Raw genomic sequence first — 12,986 nt, 5'->3', positions numbered from 1 at the left:
GTTAAAATTAGAAAATTTAAATATAGTAAAAGCACAATATATATTATGAATACATGGCATTTCTGAATCCATGTTAAAAATAATTCTTACCAACAGCACCACCAACTAAGGCTTTCAATCCTAGTGCCATTCCTTCTACAAATTCTTCTGGACCCTGGATAGCCCCCTAACAAAAGAACAAAAATATGAAAAATCAATTACTATTTTACTATCAATGATAAATTCTCCAATGAAAAAAAATGAAGTAAACATAAGCAAGCAAAGTATAAAATCTATCTGATACTCACTATAAGTAATGTAGGAAGTAAAATAGGAAAGATAAAGTCTTGGATAATGACATCTAAAGCCATTTATGGCTAAGCTAAGTAGTTGATTCTTACTGAAACTGATAAGCAAAGGTTAGAACTACCTTTGTTCTCTTCTACTGTGTTTGAAGAATTTCAAAACTTGCTATTATTCCACATTTCTGTAGAATTTTGTGTAAAGTGAATACAACATTTTCATAGCCAACATTTACAAATACAGCCAGTCCTTGTATAAATAATAAACATACCTGATACGGCTCATAAAAAAATGCTTCAACTCCTTCAGATAAATCTCTTATGAATCCAAATGGATTGCCCAAAACATCCAGACCAAGAACAAGAACATACATTTGTTTAATTGCCTGAAATAAAAATCAGATTTTATGAAAAAAAAAAGTTTTTAACAGTAATTTGGAACAATGTTTTTCTGCAAGTATATTGATGCAACAATTGTTTTAAATGCATGAAATCTAAGCTAAAAATGCCTCTCTGGATTTCCATTTGTAGAAGGGAAATTTGTGTTGTGGAGAAACAGAAATGGCTAATTTCCAGCCCGTACAGAAGATGGATACTATACACTAAAAAAGCAATTTTCTTTCCTTTCAAATATTTCCTGTCTACTTTCCTCTGTCCCAGGGCTGCTGTCATTACAGATAGTCCTCAACTTATGACTTTAACTGAGCCCAGAATTATAGTTGTAAATCACTATGGATATACACTGAGGCAAAAACCAGAAGTAAATGCCAGAAAGCAGGCAAAACAATGCAAATCACAGTCACCTGACTGCAAGATACTGCAAATGGCTACCAAGTGCTCAAAATGCAGTCATATGACTGCAGGGTGTATGCTTATGTGCACTAATCATAACTCTGAAAACAGGTGGTAAGTAGCTCTGGGGAGGCCCCTGTAACTTCAAGTGACCAGTCCATAAGTTGAGGACTATCTGTATCATTCAGAAATCCAGGGTGTGGTATTGCTGTGAATGGGTAATTTTGGGCTTCCTGAAAAGGCAAAAGCAAATGAAGATATTTAAAATATTTTAATGGTAATTTTTCTGTTTCTGAAAATTTAAAAATATTCTGTCAATGTGTACTAATAAAAAATTATTCCTGTTATATGCATACTTGAAAACGCAGAATAGAAGCAAGATATAGAAAATTCTGTATAGAATTTGGTACAATTTTGGCGAGTTTGGGTTTTATCTTGCAACTGATTTTCCAGAGAGGTGTCAGGAAATAGGATGGATGGATGGATGGATAGGCAGAAAAGATTGTGGAATCCTTGACTGCCAGGGCTGGAATTTCATGGCTTTTAAGTAAGGTGCTATAGGTCAAGGAAAGGCGGCAACCTAGGTTTTCAAAGGGGCCACCTACCAAGTTCTGCTTCTGAAACAATGAAATGATTTCTCCTTGGAACTGTATCACTCTGGTGAAAGTGACATATCCCTTCCTGACAATAAAGCAAAATTCTCGTTATAGAACTAATGTGGAAAGAATCTTAATAGAAATTTGGACGGAAGAAAATTGCATTTTGGAAAAGTTTGGAAGCACAGGATTCCTCTCTGAAAGGAAATGTTTTTCACTAAAGCAACAAAATAGTAAATGAACAAACTGATGCTGAATCTAATTCTGTATGATTTGTATTCCTACAATAAGATGTATTGGAAGGAAGATGTAATAACGGAAGTGGCAAAGTTGGTTCGTTTCGGCAGAATCTCATCTGCGATCATCAGGCTTCTGTATTGTGTTCGTCTGTGAGTCAGACTTTTACAGTTGTTTCAGTTTTAAATTTGGGGCTAGCTTACTGCTGTGCCAGAATGGTTTTTTCTTCAACCTGATTGGTTGGGAGTCTTGGTCTGTGTTTATTGGTCTTGGAGTTTGCTGTGTTCTGCTTGATTGGTGTTTCTAATATCTTCTGTCTGTTTTGTGGCTTTTTTTGTCTTGGTTGGCTGGCAACATTGTGTTCCTGTATTGGAGGCTTTTAGTGAAGCTTGGCTAGCCCCAAATTTAAAACTGAAACAACTGTGAAAGTCTGACTCACAGACGAACACAATACAGAAGCCTGATGATGGCAGACGAGATTCTGCCGAAACGTTGCTACAACTTTGAAAGCACAACTACAATGACGTGGGAAAATACCCGAACAAAGCTGAATGCCATACATGTAAGTACCCGCGAAAACTTAAAAAAGCACAACTACAATGACGTAGGAAAATGACCAGTTCTGGAGAACTGGTAGTGGAAATTTTGAGTAGTTCGGAGAACTGGCAAATACCACCTCTGACTGGAGATTTTACAGTATCCTTCCCCTGCCATGCCCACCAAGCCACGCCCATAGAACTGGTAGTAAAAAAATTGAATCCCATCACTGATTAAAAAGATATAGCCCTACTGAGGTATATTTTATAATGGCCCTAACTTTAAAATATTTAGTACTAAAACTACCTTGACAACTGGGAACTGAATGAAATTGGGAAATAAATTCCAATAATACATATTTCATCATAAGGGAAAAAGAAGTGCTATTTATTGACAAATACTGGATTTTGAGGAATGTTGCCTTCTATTACCCCCTAGCGGTCTGTTAAGGAACATGGCTTCATTTTATATAATAATCTGCTATTTAGTCAAGAGAATCTGGAGCTTGCAAAATCCTGAACATGGAAGCAGAGGCATCCATAGCATGAAAGAAAGAAATTGTGAAATAAGCTTTGCATTGTTGTGACACAGGCTATAACTCTTTGTATATGTTCATGACCTTGCATATGTGTACGAAAGAGCTTGCAGTAAAATGCTTGTCTTGTCATTGTGAACCTATGCCTGGCTGTGTCAAAATAGAAGGCTGTTGTAGATAAAGCTGTGAGGCTGACTGATGCTTTTGCTCTAAAACATGCTGCCAATTCCTGTTTCTTTCATCTGTATTCTGATTATGCGTAAGTTTCTTAAATCTTAGAGCTCCTTCTTTAGTTTCAAGGGATGACTATTCTTTGAGATGCATCGTTTTCCATTCTCAGCTCATAGCGGTAGCCTTTCCAGCAACAATTCTAGCTTAGGTTATTCCTAATGATATAGTGATTGTTGTGTAAAACTTCTCGCAGTTTAACACACACACACACACACACACAGAAATACTTATACTTTTTTCTTATTGTTATATTATTTTTATAGATAGTCCCTAACTTACAACCAGTCACACTGCAGTTTGAAGTTATAAGAAACCCAGGCAAAACTACTTATGACCTGTCCTTGAAGTTAATTGCTGTACAACCCCCATGGTCACATGATCACATTTCAGCCACTTGGCATCCTGTTTGGAATTTCTCTTCTAGGACATGGGGGCTCCTGGGGGCGGGGGGGGAGGTTTGTGGAGTAATTAAAATCTTGGGGGTGAAGGTTTTTCTTCACCTCAGCACTATAGTTCTCTCCCTCTCCCTCCCTGCCCCCACCCTCTTTATCTCTCTCTCTTTCTTTCTCTCTCTCTCTCTCACACACACAATACACACACACAAACACACACAAGAGAATGTGGAGAAAATAAGCTAGCTTTTCCCCAGCTTTACTTCTGTTCAGAAACTTTGTGTTTGCTAAGTTTTCTAGCCGGAAAATTAGTGGACACAATGTTTTTGAATAGAAGAAAGGGTCTCTCTAAACTTTTTTGCCTTCAAAAACATCATAAGATTGTTCTGAACAGTAAAAACAGCCTCTTTCTACCGTTCAGAAAGATTTGCTAGTTTTCTGGCTAGAAAGTTAATAAACACAATATTTCTGTAACAATAAAAAGGCTTTTTACCCTTTTGAAATATTGCATTTGCTACTATTTGGAGAGGGGACAGGAACCACCCTCCTGGGCTGGAGAAAGGAAACTTAACTTCCTTTCTCCAGCCCAGCCCAGCAGTTTCCTTTGGCACACTTAAGGGAAGGGTAATTGGTGCACTGGGCTGGAGAAAGGAAACTTGAGACCCTAAAGATCCAAGTTTTTTTTGGCTAGCATGGCAATTTTATTATACATACGAATGCAGGGAGAAGGCTTGTGGTGGGCTGCAGAAACAAAGCTTGGATCTTTAGGGTAGGATCTTCATTTCTACAAACCAGGACAGGAATTCTCTTCTGCTGTTTCGATGGACAACTCCTTTGTTTTGTCCACTCAGTCACTCTGCAATTGCTTAATATTTACAACAGAAAAAATCAGAATTGCAGTCTTTGAGCAAGTATGGACACCTTGCTTAATGGCTGCAACACCTAAGACCAATATTTCAGACTCAACTGAGATAAGTCAAGTCACACCTGCATTTTTGTAATTCTTTTTTTAAAAAATTTATTAAAAAAGGAAAATAAAGAAAACAAGGACAACTGGACCTTTGATAAATACATTTTTACTTCTGCCTAGTTAATCAGTGTAGCATTTCGGCTATATGGAAAAAGTGCTCATATGGTTAATTCACATTGGCTTATACTAACCTGCTTTGAATAATGCATGATAACTGTCCACTGCAATTGTTGGGTAGTACAGAAGTTATAGTTCAGTTCAAAGAAAGCCAACCTGAAACAGGCAAATCACATGCATAAATGAAAAATAAAATAAAGTGTAAGTACTATTCTAAATATCATTATTGTATTAATGTAGTCCACATACTTAAGAACAACATCCTGCACATCTGTAAGTGTGGCCCCAATGCTCTTTAACAAGAGGTTTAAGGATTGAAACGGAATCAGTTCTTTGTGTTTTTCATCTCTGTTGCTGTCTTCTCCACCAGTACTGAGTGAAAAGCTTAAATGCAACTGAAAGGAAAAATCAATAAAGGAATTGAAAGACTCTTAAAACTTTGAATAATATTTTAACTCTTGAAAGATTTTTTTGTTGTTTCTGTAAGAATTATTGATAATTTGTCAATAGTTATAGCCATATTGTCTTGCAAAATCCATGCCAATGTTGCAGACAATCATCTAATTTGTTATGTCACCTGCTTTTACAGTTTTTTTTACATTAGAAAATCAAACTTTGCTATCATCTGCATTGTTCTGCAATACAGGTAGTTCTTGTTTAACAACTGCCTCATTTAGAAACTGTTTGCAGTTACGACTATGATGAAAAAGTAACTTTGCAACCAATCCTTGCATTTATTGCCTTCGCAGGTCTGTAAAGCAAAGCTGAAGTAAGATTGTAAGAACAGTCACAATTTCCTTTAGTGATCGCTTTGGGATCTCAACTGGATTACTAAACAAGGTCTACCTGTATAAACATTTGGGATTGTGGCCATCCTTTAAAAATGCAACTAAAGCTAATATACTTTTCCAATAAAACCCAACAACTCTTATTTGTTGGATGTAGCTTTCCTCAAATATTTTTGTAATTTTTTAATGTGAAAAATTATTGATGTTACTCAATGTTGTTATTACCTGTTGAATTAAGTATTCATTGTGGTAGGATGCATCATTCTGTTGACAGTTTATTTTTGTTTTCATATTTGGAAACTGTAGCTCTTAGTAAAATTAGTCCGGTTGCTTTTCCCCCTAGAGTATTGGAGCTTACTAAAATGGCAGAATTTTCACAGAAATCTCGTTCTTATTTAATACTGCTAACTCTATTTAAACAAGCAAATGTTATATTAATGGCTACCTTAATTGGAGAGATATGAAAGTATTCATATAAACTGATTTGTGATGTGTCAGTTGATACTGCATTCTTTAATTCTTCCTGTGCAGATTCGACATCCTTTTTAAAAAGTTCAACCTGTGAAAAATTTGACAAAAGGTAGTAAATCTTAAAACTTATATCAGTAATGTCTATAAAAAACTTCATAGACATTACTGATATATTTTTTACATAGCAGTTCATATGTAGTACATAATCGATAAAAAATACTAGATTATGTAACGATTCATTGTTGCATTATTTAAAAAATATCCTATAGAAATTCATACCTCTTGGTCTTTGGGAAGTTCATCAACAAGTGTAAAGAAATCAGACAGCGCATAAAGGAAACCAAGATCTAATCGGAGATCCATCTCTTGAATTAAAACTTTAAAATACCTATAAAAAGTTGAAACCATTAAATAGTAGAAATATGTAACTATTAGCTATGCAACTATTTCAACAACAAAAATGAAAGAAAATGCCTCAGTGAACAAATAACCAAACAATTCATATAACAATACTTCATGCATTTATATTAAACTTTTATAAAATTAATACAAAAAACAGTAAACACATTACTTCTAATACTTTTACTCTAATTATGTCTACTCAAAAGAAAAGAAAAATCAGTGATTACAATACAGTTTATTTCTAACTAAATAAAGTTTCCTATTCCAAAGGTAAAGGACTGCAGTGCAATGCTATACATATTCAGTCAGAAATGAATTCCAATAATTTCAAGTAGAGAAAGTTACAATTGCACCCCCAAGTTAAGACTGTAAAAAGCATAAATACTTACTTTATGCGTGATATCCGAGAATGTCCTGCAGTTCTCATCACAATACTTACATCAGTAAATGGCTTGGGTTCTATAAAAATTCCAAACATACTTTTATGGAGGATATTATTTATTCTAATATATAAAAGGTAATATATATAATTGATACCATTTACAATGATAAAATGATATCATTTGAGATCATTTGCAAAGGATGCAATGAATGAGTTGAATAAAGGAACCAAGTTATTACAACATACACGCACACACACACACAAACACAGCATATGAGACCAAATGAAGCCATTTACTAAAATGAGAAATAGACATTCATAAACATTTCAAATTCTAAATCCTAGCAGGTGCATGCTTATGATAGTTTAGTGACATCAATGAGTAATAATTTTAAGATTTCAATGACATTAGCTAAACTGTCTTAAATTAAAAGATTTGCAATTTGTAATTATATAGTTCCAGAGTCATTGTACATTTGTCAAGTGAAAGCAATCTGAACAAATCAGTTTGATAAAAATGCAAGTGATAGAAACGTTCTCTTCAGATTACTTTCACACTTGGAAAGATAACCATTTTTTCCTCTAAAAAGATTGGTTACTCCTATTTATTGAAAAGCACTTCATCCAAGTGAAAAAGTGCAAGTATTTTTGTAAAGTTATATATGTTCAGCTTCTAACAAATTTAGGATGAAATATATAAATGTATTAATAAGATATAGTGAATTTATCTTACGTTACTTTTTTGTATTGTGAAAGGGCTTTTTATTCATATATTTTAATTTATTTTTCCTTATAGTATTATAGATGCAAGAAAAGCATAATAATGTATTAAACTGTATTAACACACCTGAATCCAATGAGATGGACTTGGGAGGTTTAATGGGATAGAACACAAAAGGAAATATGGCTCCAGGAATCTGATTTTGTATCTGATAGGAGCAATTATAAGACAATACACCACAGGTTAGAAAGTATTTCCACTTTATATAAATTGTTATGTTGTAGTTTACAATTATGCTAGCTTTATAAATTTGAAATGCAGAATTCCCCAGACAACAGTCTTAATCTACAGACGTTAGCAGCTAATCATGTCTTATTGGTTTTTCTATCAAAACAAAAGTTCATTTTAAAATTTGAATTTTCATACATTATTTAAGTATAGCCTAATGCTGATATTTTAAAAACAAATAACAGGAAATAGTATTAAAACAATACATAAGATGCTTGTCCATTATCTGTTTTTCACCATGAATTGTGGGTAATCTGATATACCTGTATTCTATAGATTTGAACTCTGAAAGAAGACTGATGTTCAGAGGTACTGTATTGTACTTTTAAAGCTGGCAAAAAGCTTCTTCTCACAGGAAATTCATATGGCTGCAATATTTTCATATCATTACCAGTAGGAGTCAAACAGACCTGATATAAGACAACATCCAAATTGTAATTAATTTTTAAAATTAACCTTTCAAATCAAAGGTTACAGCATAACTCAAACTAAGCATTTTTAAATTCCATATATTTCTGACATTTCATATCCTTAGCTTTTCAATTGTATGCAATTGTAATGACAATGTTTTAAACTTTATCCAAATATGTTAATCACTTTGTTTTAAAATTAACAATTATAGCTTCTCCAGGATTACTCAGAAATAACTCCAATTAAATTCAACTGAATATCATCTTTATTAGTGCTGAGAGAAAGCAGAAATCTAGATACTGGGGCATAAAGCAGGGGTCTCCAACCTTGGCAACTTTAACACTTGTGGACTTCAACTCCCACAGTTCTTCAGCTAGCAAAGCTGAGGAACTCTGGTTGAGGAATTCTGGGAGTTGAAGTCCACAAGTCTTAAAGTTGCCACGGTTGGAGACCCCTGACATAAAAAAATCCTGGCTACAATCCTGTCTCATTAATTTAAAATGTAGTTACTGAACTGAGCAATGTTACTTCTCACACAATCTTGCCAAAAGAATATCAGCAATATAAGGAGCAATTTACCATATTGATTTAAAGGAAAAGAAAACAGGTTAAGATAGAAGTGAGAATGCTGAAGAGGTCAGTATCCCCCCCACACACACACATTTCTAAGACTGGCTGAAGAACAATGTTAATTGATATCAGAATCTCTGTATCTGAAAACCCAAGTGATATGATTAAAAGGTATTCTCATAAAGGGTTTAAATTCAATCAAAATGCAGGTATCTGCATATCCTATATCTTTAAGAGACCAAAAAGATGTTGAGAAATTCCTCACTACATTGCCATAGAATCTTTAAGAGTATCAAGGAAGCGAAATACAAGATACCATGCTATTTATGAAAATAGGAACAGATTTTCTGAAAATTCACAAATAATAAAAAATCTCTGTTTTACACAAGAAATTTACTGCCATGTTAGAAAAGTTTTGCTTCATCTGTTCATCTGTTTTCATTCCCAAGGACTGTAACTGTATGATTCAAACAAACATCATATTCAGAATCCTGGAACACAGAATTGCTTCCTTGGCTATTATGCTACAGATTACTACTTTTTGCTGCTTGAACCAGGGGAAAAAAAGGATAATGTGATCAAATAAATCTTAAATATGCAGGACTACTGAGACAAAGAAAGAAAGAAAAATTTCTCTCCCAGGAACTGATTATACTGGGAAATAATGCTGCCCAATGCCATCACTTATATGATGGGCTTTTGAAAAACACTAGTCTAAACACCGTTCAGGTTCTTAAACAACTGCATCTGATCAAGGAGTTTTGCTCAGGAAAATCAAGAGTGACAATTGCAAACTGCCCTAACAATTTAGGAGAAGAAATTAGGACCCAGCATTCTGGAGAACATTGGCCACCGGGCAGGAAATTTTCCGTAACAGGTCATAAAAATTACAAAAGCTCAGTAGTTTCAATTACACGTTCAATTGCACATGTTAAACTGGGGGTGGACTGGTTAATTATATAGTTTCACTAACTCTAGGCTACAGATCAGCCACCTGTTTTAAAAACAATGGTTATACAGTACAAGCCAGGCTTCCTGTCTCCCTTACAAAACAGACCTCAAGCCCAGGGATAAGATAGAAGAGGGTATGCCACAGCAGACCCGCTGGAACAATTAGGGCCAAGCAGATCATGGCTCCCAACTGTCTTCCCTCAAACCATCTCATGCAAGTATTATTAACATCAACACCAGGGCACCTAAAGTGATTTCAAGTTACTGGCTGGCAATGAAATACAGGGGCAGTGTGGTAACATATCTGGGGAAGTGATTAGTGCAATATTCTGCTGGAGCAAAGAGGCTTTGTGGCTATGGCCTAAAACAGTCATGAGTTCCCAGAGTTATTCTAGATTTTTTTCTGGGCCTTGTCATTCATTCAAATAGACTATTTCCACAAAGTTGCACAAGCACAGGAAAAAGCAAAAAATGCCCAATTGCAACAAATTAAATTGATTAAAGTAAATGTTTTAATGAATTAAAATAAAATAGTTATTGATCAAAATATTTATAACCCATACTATCTTAAGGGATACGGAGATAGGATTTGGTAATTAAAAACAGCCAAGAAACAACAAAAGCTATTCATCTCTGGACTTAGAGTTGAAAAACAACTTAAGGAAAATAAGGGCTAATGCATGCTCTTTTGGAAAAACAAAAATATTTTTTTAGAGGTTACTGAACAGAAAAGTTTATGCCTTTTTCAATTTGCATAGTTACAGGAACATTTCCCTCCATGAATTTTTGACTACTTCCAGAAAGTTCTGAACGTTGTTCTGAGATCATAAAGGAAAACTACAACAGATGAAAATAAGAATTTTATCCAAGTGTGGACTACTAGGGGTTTGCAGGGGTTTGGGAGAGCCCCTAGCTAAGATTCTGTGCAGTTTGGAGAACCCCCAAATCGCACTCCTGGCTGGCCCCGCCCACCCCTCTCCTCCCCGGAGTTCCTGCGCGGCCCGTTTTGGATGCAGGTAAGTGCAGGGTGCACACGGAGGCTCATGAAAGGTGAAAAATGGGCCTCCCGGAAGTTCGGGAATGCCAGAAATGGGCCCGTTTCTGGCTTCCAGAGAGCCTCTGGAGCCCAGGGAGGCTGTTTTTGCTCTCTCAGAGGCTTGAGGAAAGCTTCCGGATCCTGGGGAGGCTGACTAGGCCACAGCCACCATGACCACATCCATCCAGCAACCAGGCAGATAACCCTTTGTTAAAATTTTTGAAGTCCACCCCTGATTTCATTGCCTCTCCCAGGCAGCACGAAACAGTTATATTCCATAATTTATTAAATGAAACTTAATAAATAACTGAACTTACCCACCTACGCATGGAACAAATGACATGTATGGCATAACATTAGCAGAAGAGAAAAAGGGGGAAATGTGTGCAAATGCTTGAAGGAATCTGGTATTAGCATATAAAAAAAACCTTTAAAAAAACTTCAATTTACCGGAATATTATCATCAAGCTCCACTACTTTATTTTCTGTAGGTGAGTTATCACAGTATTCAATAAACTCTTTCTCCAGTTTGTCCGTTTGTTTCACACTAAGTGGCTTCCATCTTGACTTTTTCTTGGGTTTTGTCTCCCAAATTACATCGGAGCTTGCAAGTAAATTTTTTTAAAAAAGGATTATTTATCAAATTGTAAAACTATGATAAGCAATAAAACTGTATTAAATCTTTGAGATTTACTAACTTGAAAAAAGTCTCCAATATCAAAGGTACCTCATATTTTTTAAAAAATTGCATTAAAACTTCTTGGAAATATAAACTATTCTATGACTGACGCTTTAAAGTTGTTATTAAAAAGACTGTAGTAGAAATTCAATCATCATAATCCTCAATTATTTAGTGCAAATATACATTTTATATTCTGTCAAGTATTAACTTTAAACTTGGCATTTATGTAGCTGTTGGCCTGTAATTGTGCCAATAAATCATCATTATTTTCCCATATCAAATTTAAAAGCAGCATATGTTGGCAAAGTTAAATTGTTTGTGCATACTTTATTCAGATAGAAGATAAAAATCTGCCACCATTTTAAAATGTACAAAAAGATTCTAGGTAGGAATTGGACTTGTAATAGTTCCTATATATTATGCTCACTTCTAGAGTTAAATAATCTAAATTACATCAAGTATAATTTACTATATAATATACATTACTAATATTAATATTTTAAATTTTACATTTTTTAGTTTTTTGAAATGTCAATGGTAAATTGAATATATTAGTTACCTTGTGATTCCAATGTATGCTATTTCCTGTCTTAAATAGTTATTTACTAAAGAAATTCCAACATCTTGCAATGATACAATTATCTCTTGTTCTGCTAATTCCACTTTTTCACTTTCATATGTCATTTTGAAAACTTTTTCATCTTCAGTGAATAAGATTATACGCTGCAAACCTTCAAAAAATGAAACTATAAAAATGTGCTTGGTTCCCACTTGAAATGGTGTCATCAGGTCCTAAAATAAGAGATAAGTATTAATTATCAGACATTCTTCAAAGCATTGTTGCTCAAAGCTTTTATTTCCAATTCAATAACATACAAAACTTTACCTGGACCATATTTAAAGGTGTATATGGGGTATTCCTGCAGCAGGCAGGGAATACAGCACTTCAGGATCTCCAACCTCAGAGTGATTATAAAGAAGCTATTTAGCTAATTCACATATTTAAATTAAAAGTTGTTTTACAATTGCTTAAATATTTTCAATATCAATTGTTTTATATATGTTTGTTATATGCTACTTTCATGAGTTCTATGGAAATCTGGTGTATGTATATCTATGGTTTTATGCATGCAAGTGCATATACTGGCACATACATATGCACAGAGATACACACACACACACAAATCATGGGAGTTTTGTGGCTATCGGCAGTGAAGCATACCAATAAAAATATTCTGCCTTCTTCATGCTTAAATAACCAGAGCACAAACAAATTCAGAATAATCCAAGAACAGTTTATTCTGTGCCTAAGGCATTCTGAGAATACTAGTTTTATAAGGTAGCCTAAGAGAAAATTAATTAAATTAAACTAAAATGAAGGGATTTACGTAATATTCTCACAGCTTAAAATAAATTAATCTCTTAATAGGGGAAAGACATATTTCTTCACTGAAGTCACAGATAATTAAATTGTAATAACAGCATGTAGTGCAAATTATTAACAATGAGCCTTATTATTATTACACTTTTTAAAGCCTCCAGAGGTTAATCTTATGGGCATGATTGCAATTAATAAATTCACTTATTATGAGTATA

At 34.3% G+C, this 12,986-nt stretch overlaps 1 protein-coding gene across 2 annotated transcripts in view; it reads right to left on the bottom strand.

Moving 5' to 3' along the window:
- VPS13A (vacuolar protein sorting 13 homolog A) overlaps positions 1–12,986 on the bottom strand; it is a 125,825-nt gene that overhangs the window by 17,942 nt on the left and 94,897 nt on the right. For both annotated transcript variants that reach the window (XM_026703826.2, XM_026703828.2), the window contains exons 54-64: positions 11,950–12,182; positions 11,159–11,312; positions 8,004–8,150; positions 7,579–7,660; positions 6,739–6,808; positions 6,227–6,335; positions 5,922–6,035; positions 4,938–5,083; positions 4,763–4,844; positions 554–667; positions 91–166 (exon numbers count right to left, since the gene is read on the bottom strand). In XM_026703826.2, coding sequence (XP_026559611.2) covers positions 91–166; positions 554–667; positions 4,763–4,844; positions 4,938–5,083; positions 5,922–6,035; positions 6,227–6,335; positions 6,739–6,808; positions 7,579–7,660; positions 8,004–8,150; positions 11,159–11,312; positions 11,950–12,182 — 1,327 coding nt within the window. The remainder of the gene's footprint in view (positions 1–90; positions 167–553; positions 668–4,762; positions 4,845–4,937; positions 5,084–5,921; positions 6,036–6,226; positions 6,336–6,738; positions 6,809–7,578; positions 7,661–8,003; positions 8,151–11,158; positions 11,313–11,949; positions 12,183–12,986) is intronic.

This window comes from Pseudonaja textilis, chromosome 2 (assembly GCF_049901715.1).
Source record: "Pseudonaja textilis isolate UNSWEBS1 chromosome 2, rPseTex1.2, whole genome shotgun sequence".
NCBI classification, from domain to species: domain Eukaryota; kingdom Metazoa; phylum Chordata; class Lepidosauria; order Squamata; family Elapidae; genus Pseudonaja; species Pseudonaja textilis.
The sequence above is the reverse complement of the archived record's forward strand: the minus strand, read 5'-3'. Positions and strand labels throughout refer to the sequence as shown.